At 36.9% G+C, this 23902-nt stretch overlaps 1 protein-coding gene across 5 annotated transcripts in view; it reads right to left on the bottom strand.

The window, feature by feature from the left end:
- The window catches only part of CBLB (Cbl proto-oncogene B), a 217787-nt gene that overhangs the window by 93397 nt on the left and 100488 nt on the right, over nucleotides 1-23902 (bottom strand). For 4 of the 5 annotated variants that reach the window (XM_030801589.1, XM_030801590.1, XM_030801591.1 and 1 more), the window contains exons 5-6: nucleotides 9495-9651; nucleotides 3928-4049 (exon numbers count right to left, since the gene is read on the bottom strand). In XM_030801589.1, the coding sequence (XP_030657449.1) occupies nucleotides 3928-4049; nucleotides 9495-9651 (279 nt within the window). Of the gene's footprint in view, nucleotides 1-3927; nucleotides 4050-7648; nucleotides 7861-9494; nucleotides 9652-23902 lie in introns of those variants that run through there. The other variant, XM_030801593.1, reaches the window with a different exon arrangement.

The following is a 23902-nucleotide window of genomic DNA, read 5'->3' as shown; positions in this document are numbered from 1 at the left end:
AATGGCTGTAGTCACTGGATTTAATTAACTTGTATATTTAGTAGTAGAGCGTAATTTCATCTTTGGACAAACTAGAATTTAAAAAAAGAAGTGATTTTTAAATATTAAAAACTTTATCTTGGTGATAGAATCTTTGGAAAGAACTTTTCAAAAAAGTATAAAAACATATATCCCTAGAGAAACTGAAAATAGGATATCAATCTGTCAATTATTGGCATTCTTAATCAAAATCAGATAAAATAATGCCACGGAGACTTACGGCTATATTATGAGAAGTGCCAAAAATAATAGAAAGTCACTATAAATTATAATTCAGAAGGACATTATTAAACTGTTACATAAAAAAATTAATATGATAAAATTCCTTCAAATTAAGTCAAAAGTTAAAATCTTAAAAATCTGTGTACTATGAATCTCAGCAAAATTTGTAGAGTATATTAACATGAAGAAAATAATTACACATCTGCATTGCTAGTAATTTTAAATGTAATTCCAAATTTATTCATATACTAAGAATCAATCTAGTAGATACTGAAATACATACTTGTGAAATTGCTCACATTTTTAATTCATGTCCTTTTCTGTTGCTCTAAACATTGTTTTGGGATGGTGTTTCTAAAACTTATTATTATACAGAGGTTCAAGCAATTCATGTATATAAGAGATAGTAATACCAGCAAATCTGGTAAGAGCCAAGGGCATTTTAGAACAATTTCTTCCTGTCATGCACCTTTTTCCTATTCCATTTAATTTGCTGCTGACCCTTTGGCTGGTGGCTACCCCTTCCCAACCTCAAGTGAATTTCTGGCTTATTTTTAGCACCTTGCACTCTTAAAACAACATGCTTAATTTAATCAAATTGGGGCCAGGAGTGGTGGCTCACACCTGTAATCCCAGCACGTTGGGAGACTGAGCAAGGTGGATCATTTGAGGCCAGGAGTTCGAGGCCAGCGTGGCCAACATGGCGAAAACCCGTCTCCACAAAAAATACAAAAAAATTGGCAAGGCATGATGGTATATGCCTGTAGTCCCAGCTACTCAGGAGGCTGAGGCATGAGAATCATTTGAACCCAGGAGGTGGAGCTTATAGTGAGCCAAGATAGCACCACTGCACTCCTGCTGGGTGAACACAGTGAGACTCTGTCTCAAAAAAAAAAAAAAAAAAAAAAAATATATATATATATATATATATATATATATGCGCATATAAAATGAAGTATCTTTTTTTTTTTTTTTTTTTTTTTTTTTTGAGACAGAGTCTCGCTCTGTCACCCAGGCTGGAGTGCAGTGGTGCGATCTCGGCTCACTGCAAGTTCTGCCTCCCGGGTTCACACCATTCTCCTGCCTCAGCCTCCCGAGTAGCTGAGACTACAGGCACCTGCCACCACGCCCAGCTAATTTTTTTGTGTTTTTAGTAGAGACGGGGTTTCACCGTGGTCTCGATCTCCTGCCCTTGTGATCCTCCCACCTCGGCCTCCCAAACTGCTGGGATTACAAGCGTGAGCCACCGCACCTGGCCAAAATGAAGTATCTTTCATGTTGACGAGGTGGTTTAGGGTTCAACGCCACTCATCACCTAATGAATATTTCACTTAGATTTCCAAATGTTACTATCTTCACCCCGTAACTCATATTTTGTCAGATGGATCCCCAATAATAAAGCACAACCTAAGGAGCCAAAATGTCCTTGAAGTAAATCTAATTGTTTTCTATACTATTAAGTCAAAGACATTAAACACTTTCTAAGATTAAAAAAAAAATGTTAAACACAGATATTCTCCAAAGCAAATATTTGCTACAGTTTTTTTTAATTCATTAAGGGTGTTTTCCTAAACACATCTTTAGTACCCATGTCATACTTTACACATTATAATTTGTTACATATTATTTATTTCATCATTAGCTACCTAAAATTTGGTAGAAAAAATCATTACATGGCAAGTTAGGAAGGAAAGTAGGATTTTTTTTCTCAGAGGACACTATTCTAGTTTTTTAAGGTGTGATTGATATGCAAAAAAGCTGTATAAAATGTATATATTGTATGCATTTGAAGATAAGTTTACTGGTGGGTCTTATGATAAATATTCTTATCAGAGGGCAGTAGTTTTTTACTAAAGAACTTTTCCAGATAGTAATGAGACCTGGCTGCTGTTCTCAACACTGTAATTCATGTTCTCCATGATACTGAACAAGAAAACAAAACCAAAAATAAAGGCCTCAGTTCCCTCATTATTTCTATGATTGGACAAGAACATTTATCAAATAACTCACATTAAATTTCGTATGATTGCATAATTCCAACCACAACACATTTTTCACATCATACGCCAACAGCAAGAAAGATACTTTATATGATGTCATTCAAGAGAGTAAAAATTACGGAAAAATCTGATCATGAGAGATTTTTGAATGAAACAAAATCATTCATCTAAACCACTGTCAACATGCAAAATAACTGACCTTCTCTCGTGGTTACAATGAGAACTAACTCTCCTTAGTCTAAATAGAAGATTTCAGTGAAAGCCAAACTGTTTTTGTACTCACTAGCTCCTTTTTCAAATATACTATATAAATTCTTAAAAAGACAAAAATATGGAAATTTTCATTATGGCAGAGAAGAAAAAATCAGCACTATTGGCTTGCACTTAAAAAAAAAAACTGTTTTGGCCAGGTGTGGTGGCTCACGCCTGTAATCCCAGCACTTTGGGAGACCAAGGTGGGCAGATCACGAGGTCAGGAGATCAAGACCATCCTGGCCAACATGGTGAAACCCCGTCTCTACTGAAAATATAAAAAATAGCTGGGCATGGTGGCACATGCCTGTAATCCCAGCTACTTGGGAGGCTAAGGCAGGAGAATTGCTCGAACCAGGGAGTCGAAGGTTGCAGTGAACAGAGATCACGCCACTGCACTCCCGCCTGGTGACAGAGCAAGACTCCATCTCAAAAACAAAGCAAAACAAAACAAAACAAAAATGTTATAAAGTACAAACATTATATACACCATAAATCAAATAAAAATCATACTAGAAAAAAAAGGTAGTCTTAAAAACCAGCACCAAATTCATCCCTAAAATGAAATGTTCTCTACATGAAAATCAGAGCACTAATGAATACTGGAATAGCATCTGAAACATGAGGACTCTGACAAGCAGGTCTCTAATATCCCTAGTGCTGTACTCAGCATACTGCCTGCCATAGCACAAATGCCTACTATGTGCCTAATGCATTTTTAGATGAAATACGTGGGAAAATGCACTGAACCATGGAAGAGACAGATTTTCTGGACCCAGATTTGCCATTAATAAGGTGTAATTTCTTGGCCAAAGCCACAGGGGCTGACCAACCTCTCCAAGTCTCATTTAGTTTCATCATGTGGAAAATAAAATATAAATTCTGAGGCTATAATAAAACACGAGGTATTATGAAAAAAGTTTTCAAGGATAAGAAATTGGTTTTGATTATAACAACAGGTTTATATATGCTTATGTACATACACGTATTTGTTCATAAACTTACATGTATATTTATGTGTTCATGTGCATGTATATGTACTTAAATTTATCAGAGAGCCTAAATGAATGTCTTAAAAATACCCTAATGAACATAAGACTGTTCTATTTATTTGTTCTTTAGCACAGTATTCAAGTATTCAAATATATACATTCAATTTTGTACATAAATACAGATATCATGAAAACAGAAAGGAGACCATATCCCCTTTCACTTTATGAATACCAAGTTTCAGAGTAAGCACAATGTATCAATTTAAAGGATTAGATTAAGTAGCACCATTTTGGTCTTTTACCTTTTCTAACCCCCTCCCAAGCAGGCCATCAGTGGGTGTTGCTGACTTACTTAGGAACAAACCATGGAGAATTTTTCATCTTTGGATATATCACATAATATTACTGCTAAAAAGTCTTACCTTCCAGGTTTGGTGCTATATTTCTGTAGTCGTGCTTTAACTTCATCATACGTGAGAAATGCCATGTAACCTGGATGTGTCACAGCTAAGAAATTCCAATTCCGCAAAATAGAGCCCCAAGGCTAAAAAATAAATAAATTAAAAGAGATTAGTATCTAGAGAATATCAAATATTTTGATTACATACTGAACCACCATTTAATACACTTAACATTATCTTGGATATTTTAAAAGTTAATCTGACCTTATGTAGTTTAGGTCAACCTTTGTTACTTAACAGTAGACATTCAAGTCTATTGTTCTTTAGAGAAATATGATTAGGCAGAAAACAGATTTTTCAGTAAGGGAATACAGAGAACAAAAAAGAAAACCACAAAATCTCTTCTCTACACAGCCTATTCTCACTACAGCACTTGTGACCATTTTAAAACACAAATGAAGTAATTCTTTTGTTCCAAAGCCTTCTAACTTTGAATAAAAGTCAAAGTCCTCATATATCGCTTAGAAGGACTTTACAGGGTTTGATCCCCAGCAGTTCCCTTTTTGGTCTCCATCTGCTATAACTCTCACTTTCTGCATCTTCTCCAGCCTGCTATTGTCTTGAACACAAAAGCCCTCCTCCCCCTCAGAGACTTTCTATTTGCCGATGCCTTTACTTGAATTTTCTTCCCCCAAATATCCATCTCATTCCTGTCTCCAAATGTCACTTCCTCAACGAAGCCTTCTTTGACCAGCATATTTAAAACTGTTACCTCTTGCCATATTCCTCACCTCCCTGTATGTCTGTTTTGTTAACAACTGCTTCATTTTACACAGTAAGAAACCATATCACAGAACTTGCGTGACTTGGCAAAGGTTACACATTAACCACAAGCTACATAAGGGCAAGGGACATGCCTGTCTTGCTCACCCATGGGATGCCAGGACCAATGCAGTGTCAGATAATAGTAATCAGCCAGGGATAATTGTCATTGAACAGATCCTCTAAATAGTGACTTGTGTAAAAGGCTAGTGTTAACACTACAGTAGTCACATCTGGCTTAACTTTACCTAACTATAAGCTTAGGAAAGGTTTAGGGTATAAAAGTGAGTTACATAAAAACAAAACTTTTCACAGAAGTATTTGGTTTGTACCATTGTATCATTCTCTCTTTAATCTGATTAGTTGTCTCTCCAGTTACCAGGGCAAGAGAAAAAAGGCAGTCAATGATAGACAACTTTACTCAAGGGTGTGGATGAATCATCTCTGCAATTTTTTTAAGGCTGAAGCTACATTTATTCCAAGGAACTGGCAGCATACTCTGTATCTGATGTGCCAGATTATTAAGTCTTCTACATAAAAGAAAAAAAAAGTATTTTTACGTTGCCATGTTAAAGCTGTTAAAACAGTCATCCTAGACATGATTACTGGTAGAAAGTTCCTGCTTTTGTTTGTTTTGAGACATGTTCCTCATTATTGTTAAGCAAGTTACAAATTTACAAGGCAGAATTCTGCAAGGATTATATCCCTTGAGATGAGGATAACAAAGAATGATTTAGTAATAATGAAGTTTTTTAGCCTTTTTCAACATAACAAGAAAAATCTTTGGGGTATTTCCCCATCACACTAAAATACCTAATTGGGCAAGAAAGGCGCTCTAGAGAATAATAATATGAGAGGTTGAAAAAAAATGCATGTTTTTAATTTTCTTCCTAATGCATGACTAAAAACTGCATTAAACATTACTTGGAAAACGTCAGCATACATTCAAAAAAAACTGAGCAATAACTGTTACTCTAGACCCTATTTTTTGTTTTGTTTTGTTTTACCCATCTATAAAGGACAAGGATGAAAGAAATACCAAACAAATATTTGGGTCACTTCCATTAAAGTCCACACAAATTAGTGGAAGAGTGGTTGAAAAAAATGCTAAACTTTATAGAGCACCAATGCACAGATCAAAATACAAGTAAAAAAATTAAGTTGGAGTTTTGAGCCAACTGCTACAGTATTTAGCAACCATTTCTTAGTACATGATCCAGAGGGCCAGCTTCTAACTGCAAAAATATTTATGTAATAGAATGAGTCTGTGTATTGTTTTCCTTGTATGCAGCCCATTCAAAACAGAAACATGTAATACTTACGTGCTTTTTCTTTTTAAAGTATTTCGACGACTACTGGCTTAAAAAAGGCAAAACAAAGTGCTTTGGAGAATAACTTTTTTTTATTTTGTTTTTCAGATTAAAGAAATTTTTTTGTATACAAGAACGTAAAATTATCTAGATACTTTTAAATGACTATAGAAATTAATGAAGTGAATGAAGAAGACAAGTCCCTCCATTCTCCCAAATGCTACTATTTTCAAGAAGAGCCAGTTACTGACTTACAACTTAAGTTGGAAGAGGGTCCTTGGCTGGTCTGCCTAGACACTCTATATAATTCGTTGCTACAACTGAGGACTTTCCTCTTCTTTGATTTTCCTCACTATTCCATTGATGCTACACATTCCATAGTCACTAGGATATTCTACTAAAATACTCCGTCCTTATCCTGCTACCCCCAAATGTAGTGCCCCATTTCTCAGTGACCCCATTTTTTCTAACAGTGGGGATATAGAGGAAAAGGGGAACAACAGCCCCAGGGAGAAGGAAGGGAGAAGCAAAATCCCTATAATTTCTTTCCAGGACTAATATTAGCATGTGCTGATTCCAGCATCTCTAAGTGACTTTGAGAGAAAAGAGAAGGATAAAGAAAAGGAAAGAAGGAAGAAGAAGAAATGAGGAAGGTGACTACAATAAGATCCCTCCAGTGACTCCCAAGTATTTGTTCAGGTTCTGCCTGCATATAAGAAAGAAAGCCAAGAGGAAGCAAACATTTTTACTTCTTTCATTCCCTCTGCAATTCTCAACTTCATCTCCTGCCCCCCCGCACCACCACTGGCTCCTTCTTCAAAACCTTCTGCTAGTTTCTCTACTTCAGACCCCAAATTCTAAGTGTACCTTGCTCACCTTCAGTTCCCATTCTGCTAAATACTTCACTGCCAATAATTTAGTCAGAAGAAGTCACTGCCAATTAACTACTAATATCATGGCTATAGCTGAATGTATGTTCCTGCAGTCACACAGTATTAGCAAAACATATTTTCATACAGAATATATAAATGTAAGGATTTAATAAATATAATACATTTAAGAAAATCACTTAATTTTTAAAGTTGTATAAAAATAAAAGATCAGCAAAAGTTAAACCATCTACTTCTCTATACACAGAACCAATTTTATCATATTTTAAGGCACACATAAGATTATATTCAAAGCATTTGATTAGAGCATAGAAATAAACGGAATGATGAATCTCAGAAATACACAGGGGCTAACAAGAGTTCTTCAGCTGCTTCTGTAATCATGTTTTTAAAATGATTAGGCATTCCCTAGCCCAAGTAAGATTTTCATTTTATGATATAAAACTTTTCACAGTAGCTTGACTTAAAAATAGCCCCTTCTTTTCCCATCCCAGTGAAAGTAAATAAGATATATATTCCTTAGAGTATTAAAGTTGACTTGTGCTGTTTTAAAGTAAAACAGCTTATAAGAAAATATGTCCACATATTAAATAGCAGTTTAGGTAAGTATTTAACCAACATTAAGTTGCCCTCATACTTTCAATATATAACTGCAAGGAATTCTAGAATTTAATACCCATAGTAAAAAGTCATCCAGGCTCACCACAAAAATATACTCACTTCCTAGAATGAGCAGTTAGGTTTAATGTAGGAAGATTACTTTTACTTTCTTCCTTGACAAGGTGAAGAAGCAAAGCTCTTACTATTTAGAATGTCTTTGTATCATGTTAAATAAATAAGATATTCTGTAAAATTATCAGAAACCTTTAAAGAAAGGAGAGGTTCCATTATAAAATGACCAGTATCAGTAACTTTTTTTTCTAAAATATATCTTAAAATCTTTGAAAAAACATAAACTGTCAAACTATAATACATACACCAAGGGAATAATCACGAATTTAAAAAATTTAAAATAAGCAAAATCACACTTTCATCAGTGATTTATCTAATTGCTTACCCTATATACAAGGTAGAATTATGATTCTGAAATTGTAATAAAGTGAAATATATCCTATATGTATTTTTTTTTTTTTTTTTTTTTTGAGACAGAGTCTCGCTCTGTTGACCAGGCTGGAGTGCAGTGACATGATAACAGCTCACTGCAAGCTCTGCCTCCCGGGTTCACGCCATTCTCCTGCCTCAGCCTCCCAAGTAGCTGGGACTACAGGTGCCCACCACCACGCCCAGCTAATTTTTTGTATTTTTAGTAGAGATGTGGTTTCACATCCTATATGTATTGTTTACAGGAGTTAATCTCTCTTCTATTAATGGGTTCCTTCATAAATTAAAAGCTAATCCTGTGCATTGTGGTTTTTATTACATAAACCAGTCATCCAATCCTTACTAGCTAGTGCCAAGCAGAGTTATAAATCAGAGAAGTTCATGTAACATGAAAAACATGAAACCAACATTATACTCTGATATTTGTTGAAAGCATGTTTCAAAGACAATCAATGTTACTTCAGATTAAAATGATAAAAAATTATATCAGAACATAAGTAAGCCCAGTCTGATCAATTTACCTCATTTACTACATAATTTATGTTACCAACTCATAAAAATGTTAAGCAGAAAATTTTTATTTTGTGACTACTTGAACTGAATCCCATAGATGATATACATTTTAGTGGCAGAGTCAAACTCAAAACACAAATTTCAAGTCTTCATGTTTAAGGTAATTCCATTAAGGCATGCAAAAGAAGAAAATGATAGTATCTATATAATGCTACCTTCTTCTAATTTGCTATGTGAAAACAATTATGGAAGATAATTAAAAACAAAAAACAATAAGCACAACAAAAATGTTCATCTTAAAGTTGTTTACATTAGAGAAAATGTGGGAAAAGATCTAAATTTTTCAAAAGAGACCTTTGTTAATACTGACATACTATTTTGAATGAATATGACAAAGGAACTGATGAAGAATATTTATTGACTTTGAGAAATGTTCATTACACATGGTTGAATGTGCAAAGCAGTTTACAAAATAAGTACAGGACATAGTTCTGTCCTATACAGAACAGTCTGATATTTCTAAGTTTACTATTTCCCTTTTGACCTAATAAACACAGAAGGCAAAGGGAAAGATTTTAGATCTAGCTGGCAAATGCCCACCTGCAGTTGTTGCATTCTATCCATCATTGTGCTAAAAGATCAACAAAATAAAGTGAGAAACTAAGTAGAGAGTTTTAAACAAAGCTCTTTTGGATGGATCCTCTCAAAGCTGACAAGCAGCCACCAGGCTCACAACATCTGATACTCCAAACTTAAGCCAAATGGCTCACTCTAAACTTTTAGCAATGACCAAACATACCAATAAAATTACAGACTAACAGGAATGACACTATTTTCCATATGTTTGTTTATATGTGTGTGTGAGAGAGAGAGACAGAGAGAGAGAGAAACAGAGAGAAAAGACAGGGAGAGAGAAGAAGGGAATAGATAGACTAAGCAAGTATAAACTTACCTGAAACAGCCTGGTAAAAATATCAAATTCAAAAACTGAAATGTAATCATTGCAAGTTAAATCAATTGTTGATTTTAGAGCCATTGCTTCCAGGCCAGAGCTAATTTGGTGGACCTCATGAAGGCACTGTCTGAATACTTTCCATGGTACGATAGTTCTGTGCAAGGTGGAAAAAAAGGGAAATAATTGAATCAAGTGTCATTTAAGAAATACCTCCCTTTGAAGCAGCAAAATTCAATAATAAAATTAATATAATTGTATTTGTACTACCAGACAAATATTTGAGAATATTGTTCATATTTCAGAACAAATGTAGTGGGTTCTGTTTAACTCAATTGTTTTGCATTTGCTAAGAATATGACAAAAATTTAAATTAATTTTCTCTCAAACAGTCCTAGGCTATCAAAATAGCTATAGAAACATATCTGAAAAAAAGGTATTAGGTCAAAGTCTTAAGTGTCACGACCTCTTCATGTGTGTATACAAGGTTATTTAATAATGAATCAAGATTAAATTCTCATTTTTTAAAAACAGTCATAAGATGATGGGTCCATATAATAATAGAAATCCTTTATTCATTGCACAAATGAGTAATATGCATCAACCAATTCAAGAAGGCTAAGGTAGAAAGCCATCAAGACATTTCTGCCACAACCCTGATGTTTTCTGCAGAGACGAAAAGCATATGTTAGCTAACTTTTCATATTAATACAAAAGAAAAACTTAATTTTTTAAACCAACCACAATGGTTATATCATGGGAGTTTATTCAATATTTATTACTTTATTTTGACTAAGTATCATTCAACAAAATTTTAACATGTAATGTAGTTACATGATTCAAAAAATTTAGAAGAGCACAGAATGGTAACTAAGGAAACGTCTCTCAACCTATCCCTATCTGACCAGTTTCCAACTCACCTACCCTCTTTCCCACCATGAAAATTAGTGACACCCAGGATGCATTTCTTAGTTAACCTTCCTGCTTCAGAATAATGCCTATTCCTAATTCGGCAGAAGAAATAAATCATTCCGTTTTAAAAATTTAAACTACAATTTTTACAACAGAATAGCATAAAAGCTGTCCCTCTTATAAGATAACATCCTCTTATAAGACAGCAAATATTTAAATCTTAGGTTTCCTTTACCAGTATCTCTGAAATACAAGACTCAGGCAGAATAAACTAAATTGTGCCTGGCCCCATTCTATATCAATCCTCTCAATGAGATATCACCATAAAGGTACAACTTTGATATTCATTCAATGATTTTCTATAGCAGTGTTTGTCAAACTTTGGCATGCATCCAAATTATCTGAAGGGCTTGTTAACATAGCCTGATCCTCAACCCAAGATATTATGATTCAGTAGCATTGGGGTGGGGCCTGAACATTGACAGCTATAAAATGTTCCCTGAGGCTGCTGCTGCTGCTCTAGAGACAACACTTTGAGAGCCTACTATATCTACTCATTGCTAAAACAAGGCATTGTTGGGGAAATACAATTAAAGAAATAAAGATAACATCTTTGTCTTTGAAGATCACACTTTAGGGATAGAAGTAAAACCTGTAATGCTAAAGAATCTAGAGTGGGGTATGTAAGGACATGCTAGTTGGGTGATGGATCCACAGCAAGGGCTGGAGGGATTCCAGAGAAGCAGTCTGTGGGAAGTGGCATAAATTAATGGTGACAGGTTGACAACACTATGCTGTATTTATAAGAGAGTTTAGGTTTGAGGTACCATTAAAAGAAGAAAAATATGAGGCTTAATACCTCAAAAAGTTTTTCTCTATGTATGAAAAAAACAGGAAACCACAGACAACTGAGGAGAGATACCACATCAGATGCCATTTAGAAGAAACATACGTCAGGCTCTGATTAAGGTTAACAAAATGCTGCTGTTTTAAAAAAACAAGGAACACTTTTATGAATATTAGGAAGCTGTTGATTTACAATGAAGTATAAACATGCAATTATGTCCAGCTTCATTATAATTACCATAAAACTGATGTCTAAGAAGTACACTTTTCTTTTCCAAATTAAAGTTTCAAATACTCAACACACAAAAGGGACATTGATCATGATACTCAGAGTAAAAAAATATGATCAAAGAACCACTGACTTAAGAACAGTATAAATTTTATTTTTCGTATGAAGAAGTTAAAGCATTTTTGTTTCATATATAAAGTATGCAACGTAAAGTGGTCAAATTGTCAATATTTATTTTGTGTATAACATATAAAGTTTTTTTAAAAAGGCCAAATAGACATCTTCCACATGTTACTATAAAATTATTCTCATCTAGCATTTACAGTGAATTCAATTCATAACTCTTTTGAGCACTCAGTGATTTCCCAGAGCCAGTTATACGAGATGTATGAACTTAAGAAAATTTTAGTCTAATGTACCCCTTCATAATAACAATTTACAAAAGGACAAGCTACATTTCCACAGTACTTGTGTAAATGAAACTTTGTCAGATTACTTGTGATAAACCTCAGATCCAAAGAGGCATTCACTGGAATCTTAATTAGTGGTAGTAATAGGGATTTGGAAGCCAGGGCATTATTTTGTTAACTTTTCATATATGAATGTTTGTGCAACAGATACCCCTCCTTTGATCACCTCAGCAAAACACCCATTATCGTATAGGAGGTGGGGCTGGGGAACAGAGGTAGGGGAAAGGGGATTTCAAGAATGAAGAATAGAAATAGAGTATAACAACAAAGTCTTTAAAAACAAACAAAAAAAATTAGATTATTCTAAACTGTTGCACTAAGGCTCTAAACTTTCTTAAGACTAAGTGGCTACCATTCTTTTCTGAGGTGTATGAGAGGAAGGGAACCCAGAAAGCATTAATTTTCACACCTCTATTTAAACTTCTGCAAAAAGACAGTGGTGGTTTCTGCTACCTCTTCCTTTAGAGATGAAGCAAATGAGACAAAATATCAATGGCAAATTGTTTTACAAATGTAGAAATTTCAGGGTGCTGGCAGAGACCTGGGAAGAAGAAAAGGGAAGAGAGAGAGAGAGAGAGAGAAAGAGAGAGACAGAGAGAAAGAGAGAGAGAGAGAAAATAAAAGGGCCAACTAAACTCCAAGTTTTCACTAATCCAAAAATCTTTCAATATATTCTACTGACCCTTACAATTATAAACTACTTAAGTTGCAGGCTGAATCACTTTTAAATACAGTGAACAAGTATAGTAACTGTCAATCTACAAAGAATAGAATACATGACCAATGGATAGCCATGCACCTGTAATAATAATATAATTTCAGGATCTTTTTATTTCAAATAAGAGTAAGAACTGCTATTTATTGATGGCTTACTACCACTTATCTATTATACAGAAATCTATTGACGACTTTTTGTTAAAGTGATAGTTCTGTTCATATAATGTCATGAAAGATAAGAACATGATAAATAAGATTATGTTACAATCCTGTTATTAGATAATGAGTTCTAGTCTGTCTATCAAAAAACAATAGTAATCCTCTTTAAAGTCTTGAAAAACAGTATCCTTTCAAAGAAAATGGGATTAATCAGATGCAGGGAAATAAATCTGGAAAGGTGTCAGCTGGTCAGTAGTTGACAAATCACTTAATCTTCCACGCTTGTTTTCTCCTGTGTAAATGTGGAGAAGTGTATTAGATATTCTAATTTGAAAACCCTGCAATTTTAAGAAAAAGGTAAGAGGAATGGAAAATAGAAAGTGTGAGGAGAATGATCTCTTTTTAAAAAAAAGGTAAAACATTTTCATGAAACCACTAGTTCATAAAAGGCTAGAGGGTTTTAGTTTCAACTGATAGGAAAAAATGAAAAACATTTCATACAACAAAGGGTGAACATCAACAGAAGCCAGGGTGTTTGCAAACAGGAACTTTTGTATACTACTGGTGTGAATGAGAATTTACACAGCACTTCTAGAAGGCAATTTGGAAACAAATTTCAAAAGCCTATACATTATGACTAAAAACATCTGCTTCTAGGGATTTCACCTAAGGAAATTATGTCCAAAAAATACATAGCAGCCAAAGGCCCATCCACAAGTCTTTTATATGCAGTGTTGTTTATAAGAGCAAAATATTTGAAAACAAATACGTTCACTAGTAACAATTTTGTGCAGAAAAATATTTATTGTCATGGAAAAGTGTTCATGGGATATTACTAAATGGAAATAGTATTTTTAAAATTTTGTCCTTTATGATCCAATGTTAAACTATAATGTCTGGAGATACCACAAACTTAATAACTGGCTTGTGGAAGGGATAAGTGATTTTAAAAATATATTTTCTGAATTTGTTCATGGTTTTTAACTTTTTATATGTCTAATATGCTCTAGTGTACTAAAAGAATAGAAGATGTACTAAAACTTTTAAATGTATATAATCGTAGAAGAATCAATGAAAACCACAAAGCAGCGTCTGCTTATGACATAGCTTTATATATAGAAAATTATGTCAAAAATTTTACAGATTAAACTATAGGAAATAAGAAAATTGAACATGGTTGCTGAATACAAAATTGATATAAAATATCAGTTGTCGTTCTTATATTGGCTATATATAACTAGAAAATGAAACTTTAAACATTTAATTTTTATAAAGCTATCTAAAAGTCCCAAATAAATAGAAATAAAGCTAACAATAGATGAGCACGGCAAATATCAACATACACACATACACAGAGATATAAAAAACATAAATAAAGGTAAATAACACTTTAATGGTAGATTCATATTATAAAGAGTCAATTCTTCCCAAATTAGTCTAAAAATTTAATATAACTCAAATAAACAATCCCAGGAGGTATTTTTTGTAGTAGATACTAAAAACTGGTTCTGAACTTTATGGGAAATGCAAGAGTCAAGAACAAAAAAAGGTAATCTTCACTAAGAACATTAACAAGTATATACTCTTTACATTAATTAAGACAATGTGGCATTGGTACAAGCATAAAAAAATAGATGGAACAAAACTAAAATTTTAGAAACTTATGTACCCATATATAAACACTGGATGATAGAGTTTGGATATTTGTTCCCCCCAAACCTCATGTTGAACTGTAATCCTCAATTTTGGAGGTAGAGCCCAGTGGGAGGTCATTGGATCATGGGGGCATATTTCCAATGAATGGCTTAGCACCATCTCCTTGGTGCCATCCTCACGATAGTGAGTTCTTACAAGATCTGGTTGTTTAAGTGCATGGCACCTCCCCTTGGTCTCTCTTGCTCCTGTTCTCACCACATGTGACATGCAGGCTCTGCTTCACCTTCTGCCATGAGCAAAAGCTTTCTGAAGCCTGCCTGGAAGCCAAGCAGATGCTAACATCATGCCTGTACAGCCTGCATAACCACAAGCCCAATAAACCTCTTTATAAATTATAATTGACGTTATATATCCAGTTTCTGTGTTAGGTTGTTTTAGCAGTGCTATAAAGAAACACCTCAGACTGGGTAATTTATAAATAAATAATCGAATGAATAGGTTAATTGTGGTACAGCTATACAATGAAGCAAGGAGAATGAACAAAGTACTGCTACATGCAAGTAAAGAATTGAATTCCATAAACATAAAGAGAGGAAGAAGCCAGTATTTTCCAAAAGAGTATAATTAGTATGATTTCAACTATGTATGATTTATGATGCCATGTATCAGAACTACTGGCTGGTGACTATGTGCGACTTTCTGACGTACTGAGAGAGGGCGTCTTCCAAGATGCAGGTAGTAAGGTATTACTACTTTATCTGGGTAGCATATACATGGATATGTTTACTTCATAAAAATTTCTCACTCTATATGTATGATTTGTGTACTTTTCCTCATGTACATTAAACTTCAATTATATATTTAAATTTTAAAAAATATTACACTAAAAATCTAAGACTAAAAAACAGATACGTGGGAATGAACAAAGTAACTACCATAATACAAACAAGGAAATCAACATGTTTGTTTATTGTTGGTTTGTTTTGTTGCTCTGGTATTAGTGGTGGCAGGTGTTTAAGATCCATTGTAGCTCAGGAATATATACTGTCATCCTCATTTTAAGCAAAAAGAAAATATGTTCTATATTCAGTAGCCCAATTCTATTTCTAATTTTATGTAAATGTTGTCAGAAAATTCACCTTGATCAACTAAGATATGTTCAATGTCTGTATCTTTAAACAGAGGGCAAGCTTTGTTCAGAAGATAATAGGATATTTGTAACATATTTGATATGTTTTGATTACAATATGGACACAAAATATTAGTGCTGTGATTCCTAAGTCTGTTGACATTTTGTATAGTTATTCCTTAAATCCAACCTTCTTTTATCATGACTCCATTTTTTAAGAATATGAAGATAGATTCTTGTGAGGCCATTATTACTCTTGCTGTTCTATCTATAAGGGAAAAACAATTGTTTTCCAGCAACCCACAGAAACAGCATATCAAAACACTCTGGTCACATAGTCACCATACAGCAAGTCATCTTTGATAGGATGGTAACCATAGTTACCAAGGATATTCGTAATTAGATTGAACCACTCTTCCTTATACATGAAAATTCCTGACACTGATAAAGACATAGATGCTGGGTATTTATGCTGGATAATTTTTATTTGTCAAAAAGCTCATAACACTTTGTCTCTAGTGCAGATAAGCACTACTGTCACTTATTGTTTATGTGTCACTTTTCCAGCCAGAAACCTCTGTGATTGGTGGCACCATTACCCGAGTTTTGCTCAGGCCTGCTGGGCTCATTCCACTGACTCAACCTGGCAGGCCACGCTCACCATGCACTACCAGCACAGATCCCACACCTGCCAAGGGCGAGTCAGATGCAGAGCAGCAAGTGGTGCATGAACAAGTGAGCGTGGAGTCCAGGCACTGCGCACAGCCAAGCACACTGGCTGCTGTAGCAGGGCGGGCAGCTCCAGGCATCAGCACAGGCACCAGCTCTGGGCAAGCCAGTGGCTGCATCTGATGCACAGCAAGTGGCTTCCACTGTGGGCACCTGTGTCTGGAGGAGGGGAACGCAGTGGCACCCAAAATCTTGGAGACTCCAGAAACTGCAGACCCCCAAATGGGGCATCACAGCCTAGCTCAGGGAGCCTGTAGGTGTGGGCTCCCCAAAGAGCCACAGCTCTTCTTTCCTTCTCATTGCCCACAATGTGGGGAGTGGAAGGGGTGGAGGGTGGGCACATTTCAGCCCTGTTTGTGTTACTGTTTTTTCAGTCCTGCCATTTGGCAGGCCCTGAGTTCTTGTCCTGTGTCCAGGAACAATGAGGTATACAAACAACTGGAGGGTAGGAAGGCAGAAAGGAGCTTTACTGAGCAGCAGAACAGCACTCAGGAAACCCAGAGTGGGTAGCTCCTTTCTGCAGGCAGATCATCCCAAGGAGTCAAAGAGACTCAAATTGGGTAGCTTCTTCCTGCAGCTGGTAGTCTGATGTCTGTGTGAGTCTGGCTGGGTCTGGAGTTTTTCATGGGCTCAGAAGGGAGGAAGTGTGTGCTGACTGGTCCAAGGGCAGGCCCAGAAAAAGCACCGTAAGTTTTCACTCCCACTGTGAACTCCACCAGGAACTGACAGCCCGCTCCTGAGGCTGTAGGCCGTCCCTGTCTTGAAGGTAGGGCTTCAATGGGGACCTGCCACTTTCCACCCATGAGCCTGTCTGCCTCCTGCTGCCACCAATCGTGTCATCTACAGGTGCCCCGGCTGTTTCTGTGGAGGGTCACCTGCTGGCCCATGTGGAGCTGCCCTCAGCCCAACCCCCTTGGCCTCCCTCCAGTGCTCCTTGGTCCCAAAGTCTGGAAAGGGATAAGGTGGCAGGGGGCTGGCATGTCAGCGCCACCCTAAGTGTGTGCACACCCAGCCAGGTCACAACAGTGCCCAGGCTTGGCCACAGCTTTGCTCCATCCCAGAGCAGGCACTGGGAGCAGGATGAGGCCAGACAGCAGGAACAGGCACTTCCAAGCCTGCTGGGGTAGGGGGACTTCCCAGGCCCCCAGGAGTGTAGGGATGCCCAGGTCCACAGCTGCAGCTGCTCTTGGAAGCATGGGGCTCCAACCCCCCCAACTTGGAAGAGGGTGGGGCTCCTGCCTGTTCCCAGATCCCGCCTGCTCCATAGAGCACACAGCCCTGGCCATGCCTCCCCTACTGCAGCATCTTTGCAGCAGTCGCTCCAGACAGGCAGCTGGGGCCATCATTACTTCTCTGTATAGTGGACAAGTATCTTTCACATATTCATATTCTGAAGCCTAAATCTAGAATCATATTTTTATAAGATTGCAGGAACACAGGAAATAGTGTCTTTAGTATTATTTCTAATCTTCTCAATTATTTTGTTCACATGATAGATTTAATGCTTTCTAACTGCTGGTCTCACATCCTAACCTTTGAACATAATAAACAATAAATTTGCTGTGGTCATAAAATTATTTGTACATAATTCTATTTATTTTCCAGCTTAGAAAATAAAGTTCATTAGTGGAAAGGAACAGGAAGAGAAGCTGCAAGTATAATCCATAATAATGTGTAAAAATTCCATTAAAAATTTTTCCACTTAGAAACCACTGACTGTAAAAAATAGAAAGATTCAGGTTTTAAACAATGAATACTTGTTCTTTTCTTTCTAAAGTACAACTGTTCTTCAGTATATATTCTCTGAAAATTCACTAATACAGGATAAATTCATGAGATACAGCAGCTTATGGGTTATGCAAGATACCTGTGATATGCTGAAGTCAGATTAAATAAAATAAAAAAATTTCATACTCTAGAAAGTGCTGCCAAAGAGAGCTTTAAGTAAGGCTTTAAAATGATCTTCCCTTTAGCAATAAGAGCTCAGAATTACAAACAAACAAAAAAAGTCAATAATAAAACAAGTTCCTTGTAAGTCTCCAACATGAACCAATTAAATTAACAACCAATGAGTGAAGTCTCCTAGATGTATAAGATAAACTGAGGCAAAAAATAAAGAGCTTCTGATAACATTTCTAAAACCCTGAAAGAAAAAACTCTGCATATATTGTTGTGCATAATTAAATCCATCAAAACGTCCTTTTAATAAAACTACTGATATTTTAAATAACTCCTTTGAGATTAACAAAACAAAAACAAATCTATACAAGAAAAACAACTATTGCATTTCCTATTAATAACCAACATTTAAAATAAGGAAGAATAGAAAGATCAATCATTAGCAGTCTATTACCGAAATGTAAATACCTACACATTGACTTTATTGTTGTTGTTTTTTTCATTTCATTTCATTTTGTTTTGTGGCAGGGTCTCATTCTGTCACCCAGGCTGGAGTGCAGTAGCGTGATCTTGGCTCACTGCAACCTTGACCTCCCAGGCTCAAGCGATTCTGGTGCCTCAGCCTCGTAAATAGCTGGGATTAAAGCATGTGCCACCATGCCTAGCTAATTTTTGTATTTTTTGTAGAGACAGAGTTGTGCCATGTTGCCAGGCTGGTCTCGAACTTCTGGACTCAAGTGATCCACCTGCCTTGGCCTCCCAAAATACTGGGATTACGGGCATAAGCCACTGCACCCACCCCCTACACATTAACTTTAATAATGATATGGTTTGGCTGTCTCCCCACCGAAATCTCATCTTGAATTGTAGCTCCCATAGTTCCCACATGTTGTGGGAGGGATCAGGTGGGAGACAATTGAATCATGGGGGCAGTTTCCCACATACTATTCCTGTGGTAGTAAATAAGTCACATGAGATCTGAGGGTTTTATAGGGGTTTCCCTTTTCGCTTGGCTCTCATATTTTCTCTTCTCTGCCACCATGTAAGATGTGCCTTTTATCTTCTGCCATGATTGTGAGGTCTCCCCAGCCACATGGAACTGTGAGCCCATTAAACCTCTTTTTTTTGTAAATTACCCAGTTTTGAGTATGTCTTTTTCAGCAACATGAAAATATACTAATACAGTAAATTGGTGCCAGTAGAGTTGGGTGCTGCTGTAAAGATACCCAAAACTGTGGAAGCAACTTTGGAACTGGATAACAGGGAGAGGCTGGAACAGTTTGGAGGGCTCAGAAGAAGACAGGAAGATGTGGGAAAGTTTGGAACTTCCTAGACACTTGTTGAATGATTTTGACGAAAATGCTGATAGTGATATGGACAATGAAGTGCAGGTTGAGGTGGAATGAGATGGAGATGGGGAATTTGTTGGGAACTGGAGTAAAGGTGACTCTTGCTATGTTTTAGCAAAGAGACTGGCAGCATTTTGCCCCACCCTAGAGATCTGTGTAACTTTCAACTTCAGAGAGATAATTTAGGGCATCTGGCAGAAGAAACTTCTAAGCAGCAAAGCATTCGAGAGGTGAATTGGGTACTGTTAAAAGCATTAAGTTTTATTCATTCACAAAGATATGATATGGAATTGGAACTTATGTTTAAAGAAGCAGCAGAACATAAAAGCTCAGAAAATTTGCAGCCTGACAATGTCATAAAAAAGAAAAACACATTCTCTGAGGAGAACCTCTAACTGGCTGCAGAAATTTGTATAAGTAAGAAGGAGCCAAATGTTAATCACCAAGACAATGAGGAAAATGTCTCCAGGGCATGTCAGAGGTCTTCATGGCAGCTTCTCTCATCACAGGCCTAGAGGCCTAGGAAGAAAAAATGGTTTCATCAGCTGGACCCAAGGCCTTGCTGCTTTGTGCAGTCTCAGGACTTGGTGCCCTGCATCCCAGCCATGGCTATAAGGGGCCAATGTTGAACTCAACCTTTAATCTCAAAGGGTGCAAGCCTCAAGCCTTGGCAGCTTCCACATGGTGTTTGAGCCTGCGGGTGCACAGAAGTCAAGACGCTGAGGTATAGGAATCTCTGCCTAGATTTCAGAAGATGTATGGAAATGCTTGGGTATCCAGGTAAAAGTTTGCTGCAGGGGCAGGGCCCTTGTGGAGGTAGATATCTGTTGCAGGGGCAGAGCCCTACCTCTGCTAGGGCAGTGTGGGAGAGAAATGTGGGGCTGAAGGCCCCACACAGAGTCCCCACTGGGGCACTGACTAGTGGAGCTGTAAGAAGAGGGCCACCATCCTCCAGACCCCAGAATAGTAGATCTACTGACAGCTTGCACTGTGCACCTGGAAAAGCCACAGACACTCAACATCAGCCCATGAAAGCAACCAGGAGGGAAACTGTACCCTGCGAAGCCACGAAGTGGAGCTGCCCAAGACCATGAGAACCCACCTCTTACATCAGCGTGCCCTGGATGTGAGACATGGAGTCAAAGGAAATCATTTTGGAGCTTTAAGATTTGACTGGCCCATTGGATTTTGGACTTGTGTGGGGCCTGTAGACCCTTTGTTTTGGCCAATTTCTCCCATTCAGAATGGCCATATTTCCCAATGTCTGTATCCCCATTGCACTTAGGAAGTAACTAACCTGCTTTTGATTTTACTGGCTCGTAAGTGCAAAGGACTCTTGTTGTCTCGGATGAGACTTTGGACTGTGGACTTTTGAGTTAATGCTGGAATGAGTTAAGACTTTGGGGGACTGTTGCAAAGGCATGATTATGTTTTAGAATGTGAGGACATGAGATATGGGAGGGGCCATCAGCAGAATGACATTGTTTGGCTGTGTCCCCACCCAAATTTCATCTTGAATTGTAGCTCCCATAATTCCCACATGTTGTAGGAAGGACCTAGTGGGAGGTATTTGAATCATGGGAGTGGTTTCCCACAAACTGTTCTTGTGGTAGTGAATAAATCTCACATTGGCTCTCATTTTCTCTCATCTGCTGCCACGTAAGAAGTGCCTTTCACCTTCCACCACGATTGTGAGGCCTCCCCAGTCACGTGGAACTGTGAGTGCATTAAACTTCTTTTTCTTTATAAATTACTCAGTCTCAGGTAGGTCTTTATCAGCAGCATGGGAACAGACTAATATAAGTAAGTTTTATTTACTTTGCTATTAAGTCACAGTTTCTCTACCAGCAGAACATGATTCTAAAAAACCAAAGAATATGAGATTCTACTCTGCTTGCAAGCTAAGAAGTTGGCCTATCACAGTTTCATGTATAGTGGCTAGAGTACCAGCATTTTCTTGCACTTGCTCCCTAAACACAAATTCTCCTAAACGAATGCAAAGAGGGCCAGGTGACATCTGCGTACACTGTGGGTTTGATTCTGGAGTAGAACCTAGAACTTAAGGAACCCAAGTATTTTGTAATGGATAATGCATATCCTTTGACCCAGGGAGAAATACTACCTCTATTTTACAAGGCTTTAAGATCCTTGCTCTAGAAGGAGACCTTCTCTCTCTTTATTGACCCAAGTAGACACATCCAGCAGAGAAGAGAACAAATGTTTAGAGGATTAAGACCAGGACCTCCATAAATCCAGGGGCAGACACTATTAGTCCAATGGTTCCAAATAGCTTTCAGATGTTAAAAAATCAAATATCTGGGGACCAGGTAGATAATATAAATGAGTCAAGAGGTCCAGGAAAGGATTGTGATGAATTAGAAGAGAGATTATCTAAGAAAAACAGCTGGCATCGAGGTCTAGCCAATTGCTGCCATATCATAATTCATACCTATTGTTGCCATCATTCCCAGTTTTTCAGTTTCAAAACAGTATTTTTTGTGTGAAACCAATAGTTTTTGGGCACTATGAACCATGCCCATGTAAGACAGCAAACTTAATGGTATATGTTCTCACTGCTCCACCAACACTGTTCTCTTTTCTCTCTCCCTCTCCTGGGGACTCTCTATTCCCTAAGACACAACAACACTGAAATTAGGCCAAATAATAACCCTAAAATGGCCTCAAGTGCTCAAGTGAAAGGAATAGTCACAAGTCTCTCACTTTACATCTAATTATGGACATGATTAAGTTTAGTGAGAAAGGCATGTCTATAGCTGACATAGGACAAAAGTGAGGCCTCTTGCACCAAACAGTTAGCCAAGTTGTGAATGGAAAGAAGTTCATGAAGGAAATTAAAAATGCTACTTCAGTGAACACATGAATGATAAGAAAGCAAAATAGCCTTACTGGTGATATGGAGAAAGTTTTGGTGGTTTGGTTAGATTAAACTAGCCACAACATTGTTAGGCCAAAGCCTAATCCAAAACAAGGCCCCAACTCTCTTCAATTCTGTGAAGGGTCAGAGAATTAAGGAGGCTTCAGAAGTAAAGTTTGAAACTAGCAGAAATTAGTTTATGGGGTTTAAGAAAAGAAGCTCTCTCTAACATAAAAGTGCAAGGTGAAGCACCATGTGCTGATGTAGAAGCTGTAAGTTATACAGAAGATCTACCAAAGATCACTGATGAATGTGGCTACACAAAACAACAGATAATTAATGTAGATGAAACAGCCTTAAGATGAAAGAAAATGCTATCTAGAAACTGCTAGGGCTAGAGAGAAGTCAATACCTAGCTTCAAAGCTACGTGATGGGTTCAATCTTACCCCAAACCTCAGCATCATGCAATATGCAATAACTTGCATATGTACTCCCTAAACAACCTCCAAAATAAAGGTTGAAAAAGAAAAAACAAAAGCCCCCTGATAGTTGCTCACCCTTTCTACCATGTGAGGATATTGCAAAAAGATGTTTGGCCATCTATAAATTAGGAAGTGGGTCCTTACCAGACAACTTGTCAGCACCTGGATCTTGGAATTCCTAGCCTTCAGAACTATGAGGAATAAATTTCTGTTCTTTATTTAAAAAAACAAAAAGCTTCAAAGGACAGGCTGACTCTTGTTAGTGGCTAATGAAAGTGGTGACTTTAAGTTGAACACAATGTTCATTCACCATTCCAAAAATCCTAGGTCCTTTAAGAAGTACGCTAAATCTACCCTTCCTGTGCTCTACAAATGGAACAAAAAACCTGGATTACTGAATATTTTAAGCCTACTGTTGAGATATGCTGTGTAGAGAAAACAATTCCTTTCAAAATAGTACTGCTCATTGGCAATGCCCCGATCACCCAAAAGATTTGATGGAGATGTGCAAGGAGATTAATGCTGTTTTCATGTCTTCTAACACAGTGCTCATTCTGCAGCCCAAGAATCAAGGAACCATTTTGACTTTCAAGTCTTATTATTTAAGAAATACATTTCCTACAGCTATAGCTGTCATATATTGTGATAGCTCTGGGCAAAGAAAATTCAAAACCTCGTGGAAAGGATTCACCTTTCTAATGCCATTAAGAACATTTATGATTCAAGGGAGGAGGCCAAAATATCAACATTAACAGGAGTGAATTTCAAATCTTATGGATGACTCTGAGGATTTCAAGACTTCAGCAGAAGTAACTGTAGATGTAGAATTTGCTAGAGAACTAGAATTGGAAGTAGAGCCTAAATATGTGGCTAAATTGACGCAAATCTCATAAAATTTGAACAGACGAAAAGTTACTTCTTATAGAAAAGCAAAAAAATGCTTTCTTAAATGTAA

Source organism: Nomascus leucogenys, chromosome 21 (genome assembly GCF_006542625.1).
Source record: "Nomascus leucogenys isolate Asia chromosome 21, Asia_NLE_v1, whole genome shotgun sequence".
Taxonomy (NCBI): domain Eukaryota; kingdom Metazoa; phylum Chordata; class Mammalia; order Primates; family Hylobatidae; genus Nomascus; species Nomascus leucogenys.
Note: the sequence above shows the minus strand (reverse complement) of the source record. Positions and strands in the feature narration are given on the sequence as shown.